This window comes from Neodiprion pinetum, chromosome 6 (assembly GCF_021155775.2).
Source record: "Neodiprion pinetum isolate iyNeoPine1 chromosome 6, iyNeoPine1.2, whole genome shotgun sequence".
Lineage (NCBI taxonomy): Eukaryota > Metazoa > Arthropoda > Insecta > Hymenoptera > Diprionidae > Neodiprion > Neodiprion pinetum.
This window is the reverse complement of record NC_060237.1, coordinates 12,227,685-12,245,431: the sequence shown is the minus strand read 5'-3', so window position 1 is coordinate 12,245,431 and position 17,747 is coordinate 12,227,685. Positions and strand designations below refer to the sequence as shown.

At 41.5% G+C, this 17,747-nt stretch overlaps 1 protein-coding gene across 4 annotated transcripts in view; it reads right to left on the bottom strand.

The window, feature by feature from the left end:
- The window catches only part of LOC124221964 (dipeptidase 1), a 1,639,756-nt gene that overhangs the window by 1,327,783 nt on the left and 294,226 nt on the right, over positions 1 to 17,747 (bottom strand). For all 4 annotated transcript variants that reach the window (XM_046632456.2, XM_046632460.1, XM_046632457.2 and 1 more), the window contains exon 4: positions 1,804 to 2,084. In XM_046632456.2, the coding sequence (XP_046488412.1) occupies positions 1,804 to 2,084 (281 nt within the window). The remainder of the gene's footprint in view (positions 1 to 1,803; positions 2,085 to 17,747) is intronic.

The window sequence follows — 17,747 nt, the reverse complement described above, 5'->3', positions numbered from 1 at the left end:
CTATTCGTCGATGACGGACCGGTCGCATCGAAAAATATAGAGACTCTGAGAAAAATCACTCAGAGATTAAGTGAAACATTTAACATAACGGTTGAGAATTCGAATATATTTGTCAGACTGCAAATCGAACGCGACAGAAAGCGAAAAACGTTAAAAATTTGTCAGAGCGAGTATAAGCGAAAAATAATTGAGAAATTCGGCATGTCGGATGCAAAAACGGTAAGTGTGCCCGCGGATCCGCATGCGGTACTGTCTCCAACCGAGGAGATTGACGAAAAAGAATGTAACATGCCTTATCGCGAGGCAGTCGGGTCATTAGTATTCTTAGCCACCGTATCAAGACCGGATATAGCGTTCGCGGTAAACGCAGTGAGCAAGTATCTAAGTAAACATAACGCGACACACTGGGGAGCAGTAAAGCGAATCCTCGCGTATATAAAAGGCACAATCGAATACGGTATCGAGTATGCAAGCGGCGGTAGCGAAGCAGCATTAATCGGATTCTCAGATGCTGATTACGCTGGGGATATGGAAACACGAAGATCCACGACGGGATACGTTTTCTGTCTAGCGAACGGTGCCGTCACGTGGTCGTCACAGCGGCAATGACTAGTGACATTATGTACAACGGAAGCTGAGTATGTGGCTGCTTCGACAGCAGCGCGAGAAGTTGTTTGGATAAGAAAACTAGTAACGGACATCAGATGTCCATGTGATAAAGAAACTATCCTATACGTTGATAACCAAAGCGCGATTCAATTAGTCAAGAATCCGGTTTTCCATAAAAGGACAAAACACATAGATGTCCATTATCACTTTATCCGCGAAAAAGTTGACGAAAAAGAGATTAAAGTAGAGAATGTTCCGTCTGAAAATCAACGCGCGGATAGATTCACCAAAGCGGTACCGCGATATCGTTTTCAAGAATTGTGTTTGAAGCTAAATATGATAACGATTAACGAGAAACGCTCGAACGGCGGTAGCTTTGAGAAAAACTAGTTCGTTGCGTTCTCCAGAGCGAGTGTACAGGCACAAAAATTGTGTATGTAGCTGTACTCTCCGCAAGAACCGCAAGATCCGTAACTCGGATATCTTCGGCAGCTCTCGCCTGCCCCGAAGTATGCTCTGCGTAGCAACCGACGCCAGTCTCAAGTCGCATGTAAACCAAAAAACACGCTTTACTAAAAACCGCACTGAAAAGAAAATACATTGAATAAATATAGCAGAGTTTATATTACTGTAAAATAATTATTGTTACTCTATCCCGCTCACACAATCCTGCCTCAACAAAGTCATGTTCAATCATCAGAATGTTCATAACACAGAGGATATTCGTCGAACTCTGAATTAATATCCGTGAATATCAATCCTTTTGCTTTACCTCCAAAATAAGCGTATGGAGAAATTTGTATAATTGTCAGTAGCAGAGAAATCTTCTTTTGACAGAGGTTGCGTACGACAATTTCGTGACTTCTTCGAAAATTTAAAACACTCGCTACTCCAAGAATAATATCAAAATAGCAAAGCAGCCAATTTCGGCATATACGTTTATTTTGGGTAAAGAGTCGGTACGAAAAGTTTCAAAAACGTTGAAAATGGCCGGGATGAAATAGTGTACGGTTTAGCATGGATGACGCATTATGTCATTTCTTATCCGCATGGAATTTCATAGAGATTCTATTCTCAACATTCCACTCAAGTTCTACTTATCATTACAAAGTTTGATTTGCTTACGAATCTCTTTTAGTCATACAATTGATATGGATCTAGAAATCATACAGTCGCAAATATCTTTTTACGTACCCATCAATGAGAGGTATTTCCGTTAATATCCTTCTGATTACATCTAATCTTTGTTGATGAGTTATGGGAGCAGTTTGAAGTAGAAGAGGTAAGCATAGCCCTCCAAGGAGAAGTAAAGAGACAAGTAAGAAAACGGGCGCCAAAACGCGGCAGCGTTTTCTAGGATTTCGTTCGCGCCGATCTTTGCTGCTACCACTGCTTGGCGAGTCCATACACGGTGGTGGAAGGCGTATGATGGCGCTGGATGGCGTTACATCTGGTAGTTCTGTGAGGCACGTTCTCTAGTAAATCAAAAATTAAAAGCACAATTATTACGATGTTAGACTAGATCGTAGAATAATTCTGTGTGAACAATGAAAGTTCTAGCTGGAATCTTCAATGCATGATTATAAATGTATTGTGATACCTTGACTACAGTCTACAAGTGGACGAAATAGCTTCTTTTCCAATATTCAATATCAGGTGTCAATTGTTTTTATAATATATGCAGTAGCTGTAAAATGATGTTGGTAGACTGTAACCAAATCGTCAAAGTGCGCCACTGAAATTCAAGCCGGTTGGGCAAGCTAGACGACAAGTTAGCCGAAAAAGACAAAGAACGTTTAACGGTGGCTCACTTTCAGTCATATAATAAGTATCTTAGTCTATCAATAAATAATAATTTTGTCCATGGAAGTCCCATTCATTACCAAAAAGAAATACAACAAATTGACGACGAGGGTAAAGGAGGGCTAGGACACGAAAAATTCGGAAGATGATTATTTTAGTCGAATAGACACGCATAGGAAAAGAGTTGTCTGCGTGTGTGACTGCTTAGCGTGGCTATAAAAGACAAAAAATAAAAGAAAAGAAAAAATATCCGCCCGTGGAGAAAAATATCATCGGAGAAAACAAAAAACAAGTAATTGCTCAAAGGGAACAATTGATTCGGCATAAAAATGACTCAACGAAAAATAGCTAATAGCGAAAAAAATAGCTGCTGGTCGGGTGACTGGTTAAATTAAAGATTTTTCTTGGCCGGACAACTGGAAAATGTGGCAAAAAAAGGCATAAGCAATTCTTCTAAGCAAACGAAGTAGAAGAAAATAAGAAAAAATCGGCACATCTAATAACAATAATCGAAAGTGACGAATACACATTGTTGAGGAATTTATCTACACCGGACAAACTCTCAGCAAAAGACTTCGACGAATTAACAACGATAATAAAAAAACCACTTACATCTAGCATAAATGGAATTACTAAACGGAATAAATTTGAAGAATGACGTCAAATAGAAGGTGAGGGTGTAAAAGCATTGTGGATAAACAAGTTGTGATTTACCATTTTACAAAAGATACGTGGACGACATCCTCACTGCCATACATGTAGATAACATTAATGATACTAGACGCTAGGTTCGATTCCTGGCTGCTTCGTTAATTTTTCGAACTCACCAATTGTTCCAATTTATATCTTTTAACAATTATATTCTCGTAATTAACGATATGCATATCCGCATATCAATTATTAGACGGCTTGTCCGTCTTATTTGGCTTCCCATCGCAAGCAAGAATCCGAAGATGTAAACATTCTCTATCCACATACATTATTATATACATAGTGCTTGAAGAAAAGAAAAATTCATATTCACACATACCCGGGCACATGAAAACAAAATTCAAACTCACTGGTGATGAGAAAAATTAACGACAATAGAGTCAGGGCGGCTAGGTGGTTTAGTGGAGTAAGGCTCCAGCTGAGCATCTCTGGACACCAGGTTCGATTCCTGGCTCGGTCGTTAATGTTTCGAAATCACCAATTGTTCGAATTTATATCTTTCAATAATGATATCGTCTCCGAGTTTAATAGTTTTCACCCAAAATTGCAATTTACCTTTGAATTGGAGTCAGGCAATTATATCAGTTTTTTAGATCTCAATATCATTATTAACAATAACTTCCTCAACTTGAATCGGTATCGTAAACCGACATGGTCGGGTCGATTTTAACAATACACATCATATCATCCTCTTACACATAAAAAATCTATAGTAGCAGGATTATTTGATCGAGGACTAAAATTAGCAGAACCTAGTCTTAGAACTGAAAATATGAAACTAATTATAGATACTGTAACGTTCTTTGACGTTGCGGAAAATAAATATGGATCCGCGAGTTTGATTATCAAGTCAAAATCAAAAGCGTGGATAAAATGTTGTGAGAAAGCTTTAATTGCGAAATATGTGTTTCTCGTTTGAAGTCTGAAACAAGACTGTTTTTACAATAATGTTGGTTGACGCAGCAACCTTATTCTTTTGAAAGACATAAGAGGTTTATAAACGTCTTTTATCTATGATGACTACTGGATCATTAAAAAGGGGGCAAGACGGGTGATTTTACCCTTTGTAACAATACGTTATCAGATAATGGTTATCCTAGCAATATTATTGATGATATCAAAACAGAAAGAATTGACAAACTGTACAACAATGATACATTTTGGAAAAAACGAGAACAACGTAGTGCACATGACAGCTGCACAAATCTGGTTGTACTCCCATGTGTTCAAGGCTTATCAGAACAATTAAAATCGGTTCTGAAAAAACATAACATTAAAGCTGTGTTAAAAAACAGTAACACCACTTCAAGGTTATTTACTAAACTAAAGTACCAAGATTCCTTCCTCAAACAATCCGATGTGATTCACAAAATTAAATGTATGGGATGCTTCAGGTCACACATTGGGCAAACCCCACAATTGTTATCAAACAGAATAAACGACCACCAGAAGAGTATAAAATGTAAAGATTGCAATAAATCAGCTCTAGCGGATCATAGCGTAACGTTGGGTCACAAATTTGACATTAACAATCTTATTGTTCTGTCTCATGAATCTAACACACAACACCAATTGATAAAAGAAATGTTTGATATAGCTAAAAACTTGACGTAGGATAAACGCACTAATGTTGATAATTTGAGCAATTTATATGATTCTCTTCTGTAGTTGTATATCTATGACTATTTGATGTGTTACTGTAACAAAATTTACATTTGAATCATAACTTTTGATTTTCGTACTAACGTATCGATTATCGATATAATGACGCGCATCAATTCTTTCGCTCGATCACTTCTCCGCTTTTGCGCCGTCACCTAACATCTTGATGAGCTAATAGAAGTCAATTATTGTGAGTTTTTTACAGTTATATCATGTAATTGTTTGAAAAAGTGATGAAATTTGGATGAGAGTAATACACCCGAAAGGACTTCCGTTTCCGTTTTGGATGTGAGTGGCAGGTGTGCGAAAGAGTGTAAGTGAAAAGGCGGGAATTTAGCAGGATAGCAAAAGTAAGGAGAAAAGGAAATAGGGCAGAGAAGGAGCGGGGAAGACATAGACGGGAGGTCGGGTAAAGGAAATAGGGAGGCAGGAATAGAAGGGAAGGGCAGTTGAAAAAGAAAAAAGGGGGAGAGTTTCGAGGTTAGTCAGAAAGAGCCGGCGGACGGCAACGATAGGAATAAGACAAGAGTAGGCGGTGACATCTGGAGAGTAAGAAGGGGGATAGAGTAGAGACAGGTAGGCGGCAGATAGATAAGGTAGGGAGCGGTGAGCGAGAGAAAGAGTATAAGTAACGCGGGTGGCCAAAAAGAAGGGGCGAACAGGGAAAAGGAGGAGAAAAAGAAAGGTAGGCCGGGCGCAGTAGCAGCGTTAGGGAGAGATAGGAGGCATAGCCTGGGATCGACGACGACGGTGCTAGACTTATGGAAGAGAAAGCTGGAGGAGGAAGGGGAGAAAGAGGAGGAGGATGTAAACGAGATACAGGAACGAGAAGGAGTATTTGGGAAAAGCAGGAAAGTGCACCGGTCGCCGGAGGGTAAGACAGGTGAGGAAGGGAGGGCAGAGGGAGGGGGTATACAGGATATGCTAAGGTTAATTAAGGAAGAGCTAAAGATAGGTCTGGAGGAGGTCAAAGGGCAGGGAAGGGGGATCAGGGAAGAAATGGAAAAGATTAAAGGCGAAATGACTAGAAGGGAAGAGCAGTGGGAAGTAGAGAGGGGGGAGATGAAGGAAACGATAAGGGATCTAGGTAAAAGACGAGAAGAGGTAGAAGAGCGGAGAGGGGTGAAGATGGAAAGAGTAAAGGAGAGGCCGATAGAATTAAAAAAGAAGAGTGCAGAAGGCGGGGGGGAAAGGCAGGTACAGGGAAATGCGGAAGTGGCGCAGGTAACAATAGATAGGTTAACAGAGATGGAGTGGGCCATAGAGAGAAAAGAAAGGGAAGAAAGAAGGGGAAATATAGTAGTGAGAGGAGCGAGACTAAAGAAGGAAAGAGAAAAGGAAGGGTTGAAAAAGATTTTGTAGCTGATAGGGGTAGAGGTCGAGGTAAAGGATATGTGGGAGGTAGGCGCAAAAAAGGGGGAAGAAAAGGGGATATGGATAGCAAGACTAGGAAATAGGGAGCAAAAGAGGCAGGTAATGGGACGAAAAAGCCTCCTCAAAGGGAGGGAGGAGAGAATAGACGAGGATCTCACCTGGGCAGAGAGGAGAATGAAATGGAAGTTGAGGGAGATAGCAGCTATTGAGGAGAGAAGGGGAAACAGAGTAAGAATAGGGTATGCAAAGATCTGGATAGAAGGGAAAATATGGAAGTGGGATGAGATAGGAGAGGTGCTTAGGGACGGTGCAGGGAGAGCGAGGGAAGAGGGGCAAAGGGAGGGGAGGGGAAAAGTAGGGGAAAGCGATAGGGAAAGGTCAGCAAGCGAGGAGTGACAAGAGGGAAGTATGGATGCACAGGGAAGGGTACGTAGGGAAGGGCAGTCGGGGAAATGGGTAGTGGCGCGGACACCGCCAGGGGGGGCGGGCGATGTGGAGGAGAGAGGGGGGAGTAGGCGAGACGGAAAGGGAGGGGTGGAAAGTAGCTTTTTAGAATGTGGCGGGGCTCGCGAGAAAGGATGAAGATTTCTGGAGGGGACTGGGGGAGTGGGATGTAATATTTCTGATGGAGACATGGATAGAAAAGAAGGGGTGGAAAAGGATTAGAAATAAGTTGCCAGTAGGGTATAAATGGGAAGTAGAGTATGCGGTTCGAAAAAATAGGAAGGGAAGAGCAATAGGCGGAATGCTGTCAGGGGTAAGAAGGGAGATAGTAAGTGGGGGGGGAGGGAGGAAAGAGGTGAAAGAGGGCATGATAACAAGGAAAATAAGTGTAGGGGGGGAAAAATGGGTAGTAGTAGGAATATACGTAAACGGGGATCTAAAAAAGAAGATAGGGGAATTGAAGGAGCGGGCACAAGAAATGGAGGGAGGTGCAAAAGTGCTAGTGGGGGGTGATTTTAATGCCAGGACAGGGCAGGAGGGGGGAGGATGCTGGGGAGAAGGAGAGGAGGAGAGTAGGAGTAGGAAATCGAAGGACAGGAAAATAAACTCGGAAGGTAGGCAGCTGGTGCAATTTTTAGAAGAGACAGGATGGGCAATAATGAACCGGAACATAGAGGGGGATGAGGAGGGAGAATTTACGTATGTAGGAGGGGCGGGGGTGACGGTGATAGACTACGCTATAGGAGACATCGAGGTAAGGGATAGGGTCAAAAGGATAGAGATTGGGGATACGGTTGACTCGGATCATTACCCGGTAATAGTGTGGTTAAGGGGGGCAGTGGCTAGGACAAGGAAGGGAAAAAGAGTAAGGGGAACTAGTAGAGGAGACTGGACGGAGGAGGGTAGGATGAGGTTTAGAGAAGAAGTTAAATGGGAGGGGACAGGAGAAGTGGATGTAGGTAAACAGATGGAGAAAAGAATAAGGGAGTTTAGACGAGCCTCAGATGTAGGAGGGAGGGGGAGGGAAGCGAAAAAGGGATGGTGGGATGAGAAATGTAGGCGAAAAAAAGCGGAAGTTAGGCAAAGTCGAAGGAAATGGAGAAAGGGGGAGGGGGAAGGGGACGCGTATAGAAAGGAAAGAAGGGAATATAATAGGCTATGCGAGGAGAGGAAAAAGAAAGAAAATGAGGGATTCATAAAAGGAGCAGCGGAAGCAAGGACAGAAAGCAAGGTATGGGATATAGTTAATAGAGAAAGAAAGAAGTGGAAGAGGGTGAATGAAGAAATAGGAGATCAGGAGTGGAGGGAGTATTTCATGGGATTATTAGGCGGGGTGGAAAGCAAGGTAACATAAGGCGGGGAGACGATAAATAGGAAGGGGGACGGGGAAGGGGAGCTGCAGAGGGAAGGGATTAAAAAGGTGATAGGAAAGCTGAGGGATGGAAAGGCACCAGGGGGGGATGGAATAGTTAGCGAGGTATGGAGGTATGGGGGGGAAGAAATGAAGCAGTGGATATGGAAAACATGTAACAGAGTTTGCGTGGGGGAGGGCTGGCCAGAGGATTGGAGGGAGGGATTGATAGCGCCAATAGTTAGGAAGGGGGAGGGGAAAAGGGTAGAAGAGTATAGGGGGGTGACGTTGATGCCAACTCTATATAAGGTGTATGCGATGGCATTAGCGGATAGGTTAGAAAGAGAGGTAGAGGAAAAGGGCTTGATACCGCAAAACCAAACGGGTTTCAGAAAAGGCATGGGTACAATTGACAATATATATGTACTTAATTCTTTAATCAATAGGCAGGTGGGTAAGGATAAGGGAAAGATGGTGGCGTTCTTTGTGGACTTGAAAGCGGCGTTCGATTCAGTGAACAGGAAGGTGCTGTGGGAGACTATGGAAAGGAGAGGGGCGAGGGAAGGGCTAAGGGTAAGGATAGAGGACATTTACAAGGAAACAAAGAGTCGAGTGAGGAGCGGGGGAAAGGTAGGAGAGGCGTTCTGGACGGCGAGCGGGGTAAGACAGGGATGTCCGCTCAGTCCGCATGTGTTCAACCTGCTGCTGGCGGACTTAGAAGAGGAAATGGGGAGAGGGAAAAGGGTTGGGGGGGTGGAGTTAGCCGGCGGCAGGGTATGCACGTTAGCTTATGCGGATGATATATTGTTACTAGCGGAAAGTGAGGAGGAAATGGAGGTAATGATAAGGAAGTTAGAAAGGTATATGGATAGGAAAAGGCTGACGGTAAATGTAGGGAAATCAAAGATCATGAGATTTAGGAAAGGAGGCGGTAGAAGGAAAAACATAGATTGGAGATGGAAAGGGAAAAAGATAGAGGAGGTGAAAGAGTTCAGCTATCTCGGGTATAGAGTAAAGTGCAATGGGGGACAGGAAGCACAGGTGAAAGAGAGAGTACGGAAGGCAGGGGTAGTAATGAGGCAGGTATGGGGAATAGGAAAAAGAAGGTTTGAGAGGGATTGGGAAAAAAGGATTTGGTTATTTGACAGGCTAGTATGGACGGTAATAGAGTATGCATCGGAGATATGGGGGTGAAGGGAGTGGAGGGCGATCGCGGCGGTACAGGATAGATTTTTGAGATGGACATTAGGAGTGGATGGGAGAACACCGGGATATCTAGTAAGGGAGGAACTACAGAGGGAGAAGCCAAGGATTAGGGCAGGGAAAAGGGCATGGAATTTTAAAAGGAAGCTGGAGAAACAGGAGGGTAGCGAGTTGGCTAGGAGATGCTGGGAAGAGATAAGGGACAAGGCAGAAGCTGGGAGGCAGGGATCCAGGTGGGAAAGAGAAAGGGAAAGTTTCTTTGCGGAAAGGGTAGCAGAGAGTAGAAAGGTAGTCGCGAGAATGGAGAGGGGCGAGTTGGAGTTTAGGGAAATAGAGGAGAGAGTGAGGGAAGAACAGAGAAAAGAGAGGTGCGAGAAAATAAGGGAATCGACGTACAACAGATGGTACAGGCTAGTGAAAGGAGAAGGGATACCAGGATATCTGGGAAAAGGATGGGGGGAAAGCAGGTGGATGAGGGTGGCAAGATTTAGATTAGGAAGCGAGATAAAGGAGGCAAGGTACTGGGAAGAAGAGGAAAAGAGAAGGTGTAGGGTGTGCGGGGGGGAGGAGGAAACATGGGAGCACGTATGGGAAAGGTGCGTGGGCTGGGATAGAAGAGAGGAAGGCTGGCAGGAGGTGGTGAGGGAGATGTTAGGTGAGGAGGGGGTGGGAGAAGTCTGGATGAGAGAATCGGAAAGGATCAGGGATGTACAAGAGAATGAAAGAGTAAGGGATGAATGGGAAATGGAAGTCGATTAGGATAAGGACGAATTAGGGAATAGAATAAGGTAAAATAGGATAAGGTTAAGTCAAGATAAGGATAAAGAATAAGAAAAGGATAAGAGGGAAAGTAAGGGAATGGCAAGGCAACGGCACAGGGCACAGGCAATTAGAAATTAAGTAAGGATAAGGTAGGAAGTAAGAATAGGGTAAGAAAACATATAAAAAAAATATTGTAAAGGAAGAGGAGAAGGGAAGTCCTTGTAACCCTAAGGGGAGCAATAAATATTACATACATACATACACAATACACCCAAAAGACTGTAGTTCTACCTACGATAACTAAATAATGGAGTTGCCGTCCGTCGTTGTATTCTATTGTTCCGAAGGGGGGCTGTTTTTGAAAACAGGAACGAAGATTCGGAAAACAAGCAAGCCCGAAATTGAATTGAGGTTTCGATCAAATGTTCAAAATATTGAATCCCTCTCAAAAGTTCTGTTAATTAAAGTTTCAAGTCTTGACTTGTTAATAAACGGTGGTTCAAAATGCGTTTTACACGCCAAGCACGTAGTTCGAGAGTGATATCCGGTCTTTCCCTGACATATACATATATATCGGGGAAGGTGGCTAGGATCTTTGAGACGACGGAGAGACGATTATTTCAGTTCACACTTTTCATTGGAACGGGTTGAAACCCACAACCCACATCACATGAGCTCTATTACTCTGTTGTAACTATCCCGTCATACAATCCGAGCGGCGCACAGGGAGAAGAACGTATCCACAATCCCACGGTTTTAGTTCCTGGGCGAAATACCTGTCTACCCGAAATCTCAAATTCGACTACCGTTATCAACATTACCAACGCTGCGGCCACGTTCGAGAGGGGTAGTACCGTCTCGCTTCCCCCTCTACGCCGCTTGTTAACAAAAAAGTTACATTTCTGTTTATATGTCAACTCAGCTTAGGTGAATACGGCTCGTAGCGTCGTATTCGAATCGTCGCGCGCCAACATATATACCTATATACCGGGACATTTTCTTAAAACTATACAGTCAATGCGCATGCGCGAGTTTTATCGGCTGCTCGGGTAGGCTGACCGCTCCGAGTTTCAGCTGTCAATCTATGTTTCTGACAGCGATGTAGTTCATACCAATTTTTGAGGTTACAGTGTCGAACAGTCGAGGTAGTGACTCGGAAAGTTGATGCTGATGCTCTTTGAAAATTGGTTTTATTCGACTGGAATGAGAAATCTGTTTGAATGTTGGGTGCTTGGAAGCGTAGTACCCTATGAAGAGTGTAAGATTGAATTTGGTTTTAAGTTATCGTGCAACTAGCTAGCCAGATGACACCGTCAACTAAGATTAAATTCAAAGACATTTTTAACCGAAGTTATTTAACAATTCTAGATTTAGTGATTCAGTTCGGCTAGCAAAATTCAACCCTACAATCTAATTGAGGACTTGAAAAACTATTTATCTGAATTTAATGCCAAAGAGTGTAAAAGTGAGCTTCAAAATCAGATACCAAATTGAATGGTATAAAGTTTGAAAAACAATGCTGGTCAATAATAATGCTTGAATTACAATGGTGCACAGAATGATTTCTCAGTAGAATGAATTGACAGCAACGGTTAAGTAACAAACTTATCGCTACTAGCTCGATCAAATTTTCGTCGTGTTAATCAAAGTTTTAACTTGTAGAGAACTTCTTTGCACGAGAGAGATTTACGCGGGGCGATTTCACCGACCAATGAGATTGAAGTATTTGACGCATGCGCATTGACTGTATATTTTGAAGAGATTGTCCCTGTGTGTATATTAGACCTGTCCTCAAGAAGGACAAAATCGAATTTTAATGGTCTTACCCCCCAAATTGGTTTGTAATAATTAAAACGAAAATGTCAAAATTAAAAAAAAAAAATTTCTCCATATTTACCCACCGCTAGGCAGCCTTACTTTTTCTCATAAGAGAAGCATTGATTTTTCGTGATGCTTAATCTTTTTCTCACCGCTGCCCTTATTATCACCTAAAAAATTGTAAATTCTCAGAAAATGTTTACAGTTATGTTACCTCTTTGTCGAATTTTTTGGATTTCGATACAAGAATTTTTGGGCTAGATCAATTACATCTTTTTTCCGCGTTTTTCGCAACATACAGAGAATAATACATACAGAACATACAGGTCTACTGTATACATATACTAGGAAGGCTCCGCCCTCCTGCACGCTTCGCCCACCAACTCCCATTTTTGAGTTTTGTTAGAAGGGGGGAGGGAAGGCGGTAAGAGGTCAGATTTTTGAAGATTAGAGATGTATATGTATGAAGAGTCAAGTGTTGAATCCCTGATTCCCAGATGGATGTAGGTATATACCGAAGGTGAAGGGTCAAGTCTTCATAGCTATAAAGGCATATTCATAGGGTGAAGAGTTAAAACTTTATAGCTATAAGGGCATGTATGCAGGATGAAGGGTTGAATCTGCATAGGTATGTGGGTATACTGTGACATGGATTCTTATCGCACCTCAGCCACCTGGAGAAGTGACCGAGAACTTACCGCATATACAATTATTTGGCGGCCCGCGAAAAGGTGGGCATTATAAAAGATATCGCGAGATTCTGTTGGGCAACTGGCGTGGTCAACAAACCTCGAAATCTTCATCTTCGCTAAGCCTCGGGAATCTGCTCGGTAGCTCAATATCGCGCAGAGGGGACGGGTAATTTCTGGAGAGAGAGAGAAAGAAAGAGAGACTCGACAACCACACGCTATTCAATAAAAATAAAAATAAATCTAAATTCGCTCTTCGCGATGCAAGATCACATAACAGTATATTATTCGTAACCTACGCTTTTTCTTAATCTAACGAGCTTGCAGCTCCCTAGCTAAAATCTACCCAACTATTTACAACAGCTCGAAACGCAACTCTCAATTCGAAACCTATAAAATTTAACGCTACAGCAATAATTGCTCAAAACCTAAACTATAACTAATTTCTCGATGAAGCGCCACCGGGTTATCGAACAGACGGCGTTCTCAATATCATTTGACTCGGAGTCAACTAAACAAATTCTCAAGCGCCATTATGATTTGGACGCAACTGAAACTCAATAACACGAACTTCTCATCTCAACCACTACCAAAATATACACAACGATAACGCAATCTCAACTATACGCAATTTCAACCAAACGCAATCTCACTTATACGCAATCTCAACTAAACGCGATCTCGATTTAGCGCAACTCAACTCAACACAATCTAAACTAAACGGAAACTCCACTAATCGCAAGCGCGACTGAACGTAACTTCAACTGAACGCCATCGCAACGCATCTGAACTCAAACTTTCTCCAAGTCCTCAAAATCGTTATTCACTAACTCGAACACTCCATTTCGGCAATAAATTCGCGATCTACTCGAGAGGCGACACTGAAAAACACGATAACGCGGCTGGACCCGATACAGTGGAATTCGAGCTGTACGTAATTTCAAAAACGAGAAAGACCCAACTCAAAACCACGACTCTACTTAACATTCTCAACTACTCAAAATTTACTCAACTCCATAACGCGCAACTCAGGATACGGTCACCAAGCAAAAGAATCGGAATCAGAATTTCGAGTACGTTTCGATAACGTAAATTCAAAATGAGTCCCCTTATTCGGCAAGCCTTTATTCAATTACTCTTGAACTTCAGTCGCGTGGATATAAGCAGCGCTTACTGTTCTACATCCATGCAACCAATTCTCCCACCCCCTCGTGATTCTTAGGCAGCTCTAATGCTTCGTGAAACTCCAAAGAGCGACTATCTCGTACGATCGCCAGAACTAGAATGATTTCCGAAATAGACGATCTGTCGCAACACGAATCGCAATATGCTAGACCCTACGTAACGTCATACCCACAAGAATACGCAATAATCAATCCGTGATCGATTTCGTAGATTGCGCAACTCGACGCGCACTTGTAGCAGCGTGGCGCAGAACTTAGCGTTTGATCGCAATTTCGTCCTTCGCGCAACTCCATGATGTCCCGAGGGTAAACGGGGTAGTGCTCCCTTGTCGTTAGTCGGTCCTTCGAAAATTTGGCCATTAACTGTTGGCGAGGTAAGCGGGAGAGGCTGCGGCGCGCTGACCGCCAGCAGGAATCGCATCCGCTTCGGATTCCCGCGGTATAGGGATCTTCGTTGGCTCTCCCTTCGCAGCGTCGACATCCTTCCTTCGAGATCGTCGCTATTCCGTCACTACGTAATTTCCTCCAATTCGTTGCTGACGTTATGTCTGGCGTACCATCTCCCATCTATTTTTTCTATTCGTTAATTCTCCCACACTTCTTATATTAATACCATGGTCTCTGTCCTATCCTCTTACCTCTGTCTAGCCTCATGCTACTCACTTTCGCCCTTACTCAGCTATTAATTGTATTCCCTGCCTTCAAGATTCTCACGCCTTTCCCGCACCCGTACGTTCTGTCTCTAAAGACATTCTTATTCGAACTCTCAACAACGTCACATCTGAAATTAATTTTTATATAGCTTCGTACAGCACACTCCGTTCTTACCGCTATCTCGTCTTCTTCGCAATAAATATATAAGGTGAAGTCTCCTATTATGACACATTGCAGATATCAGGTCCCATTATGAAACACGCTGACTATATTTCATTTTATGAAGAAATTGGATTGGTTAAATAGAAAAATATGCACATCAACTTGAAGATCTTTTCTTTATGACGCAATTAAAACATAATATAAAAGAGAAAATGGTGGAAACAAAGAAAGAACTTTTTTATCGAATGTCGATATGACAGGTAACTACGCTGGTCAAGTGGCTAGTCATAGGTGAATAAAACCGTTTACTATTTCACTGATTTCTTTCCTATATCATTACTGTCTAACATGAAGAGTGACTCATTTTTTAAATAAAACTGCGTAGAATCATTCAGTGTCGTCATTTTTTTTTTCAAATATAAATAATTCAAAAATAAACATATGTTTCGAAATAAGATAAAAATTTTTACTAGGATCCTATTTATGAAACACTAGAAGCTCGCGATTCATAACAAGGAACCCGAATATGTCAACATTACAGTAGAGCGCGTTTTCGAGTCAGGATCGGAAAGACATTTATTTATTTGAATTATAATTTTTCACTGACATTCAGTTGTGAAATATTAGTGTATAAGTGATTTTTATTTCTGTGGGTGCAATTTTCACAAGAAAGTGAGTCGAAACTTTCTGTAAAACTTCATAACTGCAATCCTAACCTAAAAATAGTTCTCTAGTTAAATGTAGCGAATACTTTTCTTCCAAATACTGACTTTTTTCGTAATTGTTTAATGTTACAAGCATGGCAATACGCAAAGATTATAAAAGTGGTGAGACAAAAAAAGCTTTAAAAAAGGGAAATCAGAATCACAAGGCTGCAAGACAATCTGAATCAAAATGCAAATTCAAGATTGTTAATACTGTATGAAGTACAAAATTCATCGATGGAAAAGTGCTTAAACAAAAGATTAAAAGTGAATGTTATGCAACTGAAGCTATGAAGGAAGCCATGGAGGCTATTCAAAAAAGTGTGTCACTCAGAAAAGCAGGACAAATGCATGGTGCTCACTATGCTACACTGTGCAAAAAATTGCGAAATCCTGAAACTATTAGCAAAAAAGGTGGACCATCTACGGTTTTGACTGCAGAAGAAGAAGCAGTTGTCATTACATGGTTCATTTACAGAGCTGAGATGACGAAAATAACAAGCTCGCCTGTGTCTAAATCACAGTTGCTTGACTGCGTTGAGACTTACTTCCTGAAAAATCAAAAGTAGAATTGTTTTAAGAATAATCGCCCTGGGAAAGAATGGCTTGCTAATTTCAGAAAGCGCCATCCAGAGATCAGTTTACGTGTAGCTCAAAATCTGCCTCTTGTGCGGGCTTCGGTGACTGAAGAAGATTTGCGTTAATGGTTCGAAGACACGGTGATCAGGAAGGGAGGAAAAGTGCGATGAAAATGTCCCGGAAAACGGCTGATGCAGAAAGTTTCCGTATCAGCTGTACATTAAAAATTCGCAAAAATTAAAATCCTATCAGATCCTACTTCCGAATTATCAACAATTGTGTACATGTAAAAACGAATTCTCCAGAGCTTCGACTGCCCATCGATCGCTCGAAGTTCCCAACTCACCTATTCCATATTATCAGCTCAAACCACGTTTGTTTTATATTATCAGGTCCTCCTGAGTCTTATCTTGAACATAATTTAGGGCAAACAACATTATTTAATTTGTTAAAAACAATTTACAAATAAAAATTTGATTTTCAGGGTGCAAAAATTGGAGAATTTTGAAAACTATCTCTCATCATAAATATATACGGGAATGAGAGACAGATGAGAATATTTAAACCAGGAATTCAATTATTTGGCAAATAAACAACTCAGAAATTGTTTAAACAAAATATTCCAATCTCAAAATTTTCATTTGAATATTATCAGGCTACAAAAGTAAATGGTTCTGCGGATTCCGAAGCCCAATTCGAATGTCTGTTTTGAAGATTTCCGATAGGTGGCGTATGATGGAAAAAAGTCCGTTCGCAAGCGAAATACGACTTGAAATATATATAGCAACCACAGATAATGGGTGATGATCATATCATTCTGTCCTTCAAAATGAATCCTACTAGTAACTGCACCCATGAAGATAATAGAAAAAAAATATGTGCTCCGTGTGGTAGGAAAATTGTATTTACACATGAATCTTCTTTTGTCGTCAACGACAACCTAGAAGAACTGATAAAACAGTTCTTATCGCTTCACTTTAATCAAAATGACGAAAAATATCCTTTGTCAATCTGTGGATTTTGTAGATTAACACTACGAGAATACGACAAGGAGATTTATAAAAGACAATTGCCATGTATGCCTAATTACGCTGATATAATTTTACAACCCATTACACGCTCTTCCAAAACCTGTAACTGTTACATTTGTTCGACAGCTAGATTTCGAGGACATGTCAAGACTCAAAAAGGAAGAGGCCATTTGAGAAATATTGTTAATAAGGTCGATGTATCCAAAAGTTATAAATCTCCTGAGAAAGAACCGTCCTCATTCGAAGGGATAACACCAAAAAAATCCTCAGATCATTTGCATATATGCTGAAAATGTTTGCAGCGGATTGGCCGGGGTATACGACATGAAGAATTCTCGAGATAATTTGATGAAAATTATTGAAAAGCTCTCGAAGAAAACCCAAGAGCAAGTTGCTACTCATCTTATAAAGAAAAAATGTACCTCTGAAGAAAGTGTGCGAAAAGGGTCAGATGTTAATTTGACTATGTCTACGAGTGGACGGAAAACAAGATTAGCTGTCAATTCCTGCGCCGATCAAAAAGTTGCTTTTGAAGAAGCCCGGTTGGATGATTTACGGGTAACACTTGGTTGTTCAAGTAACCAGATGAGAACAATAACAAACTTTTTGAGAACCAGTACAGGGAGATTTTCTGTCCCTAAGAATTATTTGAAACATACCTCAGAGCAATCGAAGGTGTTGGTGGATGTATACAAGGTAGACTCGTTTGAATTTGAATGTAAAGGTAAGGCGAATATATCTAAGGAACTTCGACCTGTTGTATTCGTAAATGCTGGAGAACTTCTCGAAGCAGTGATAGGGGACAGTGAACTGAAAGGGAATTTTCTAATCAAAGTTATGGCGGATGAAGGACAAGGTTTTTTCAAAATCAGTTTGACCATCCTCCCTGAAAATTGTTCTCTTGGCAATTATGAAGACTATGGTCCCACTTCAGAAGAAGGACCATCTTCATCAGGCAGCGCAAATGGACCAAGAAAGAGGAAAAGCTCTTCTCATCCTGCTGGAGA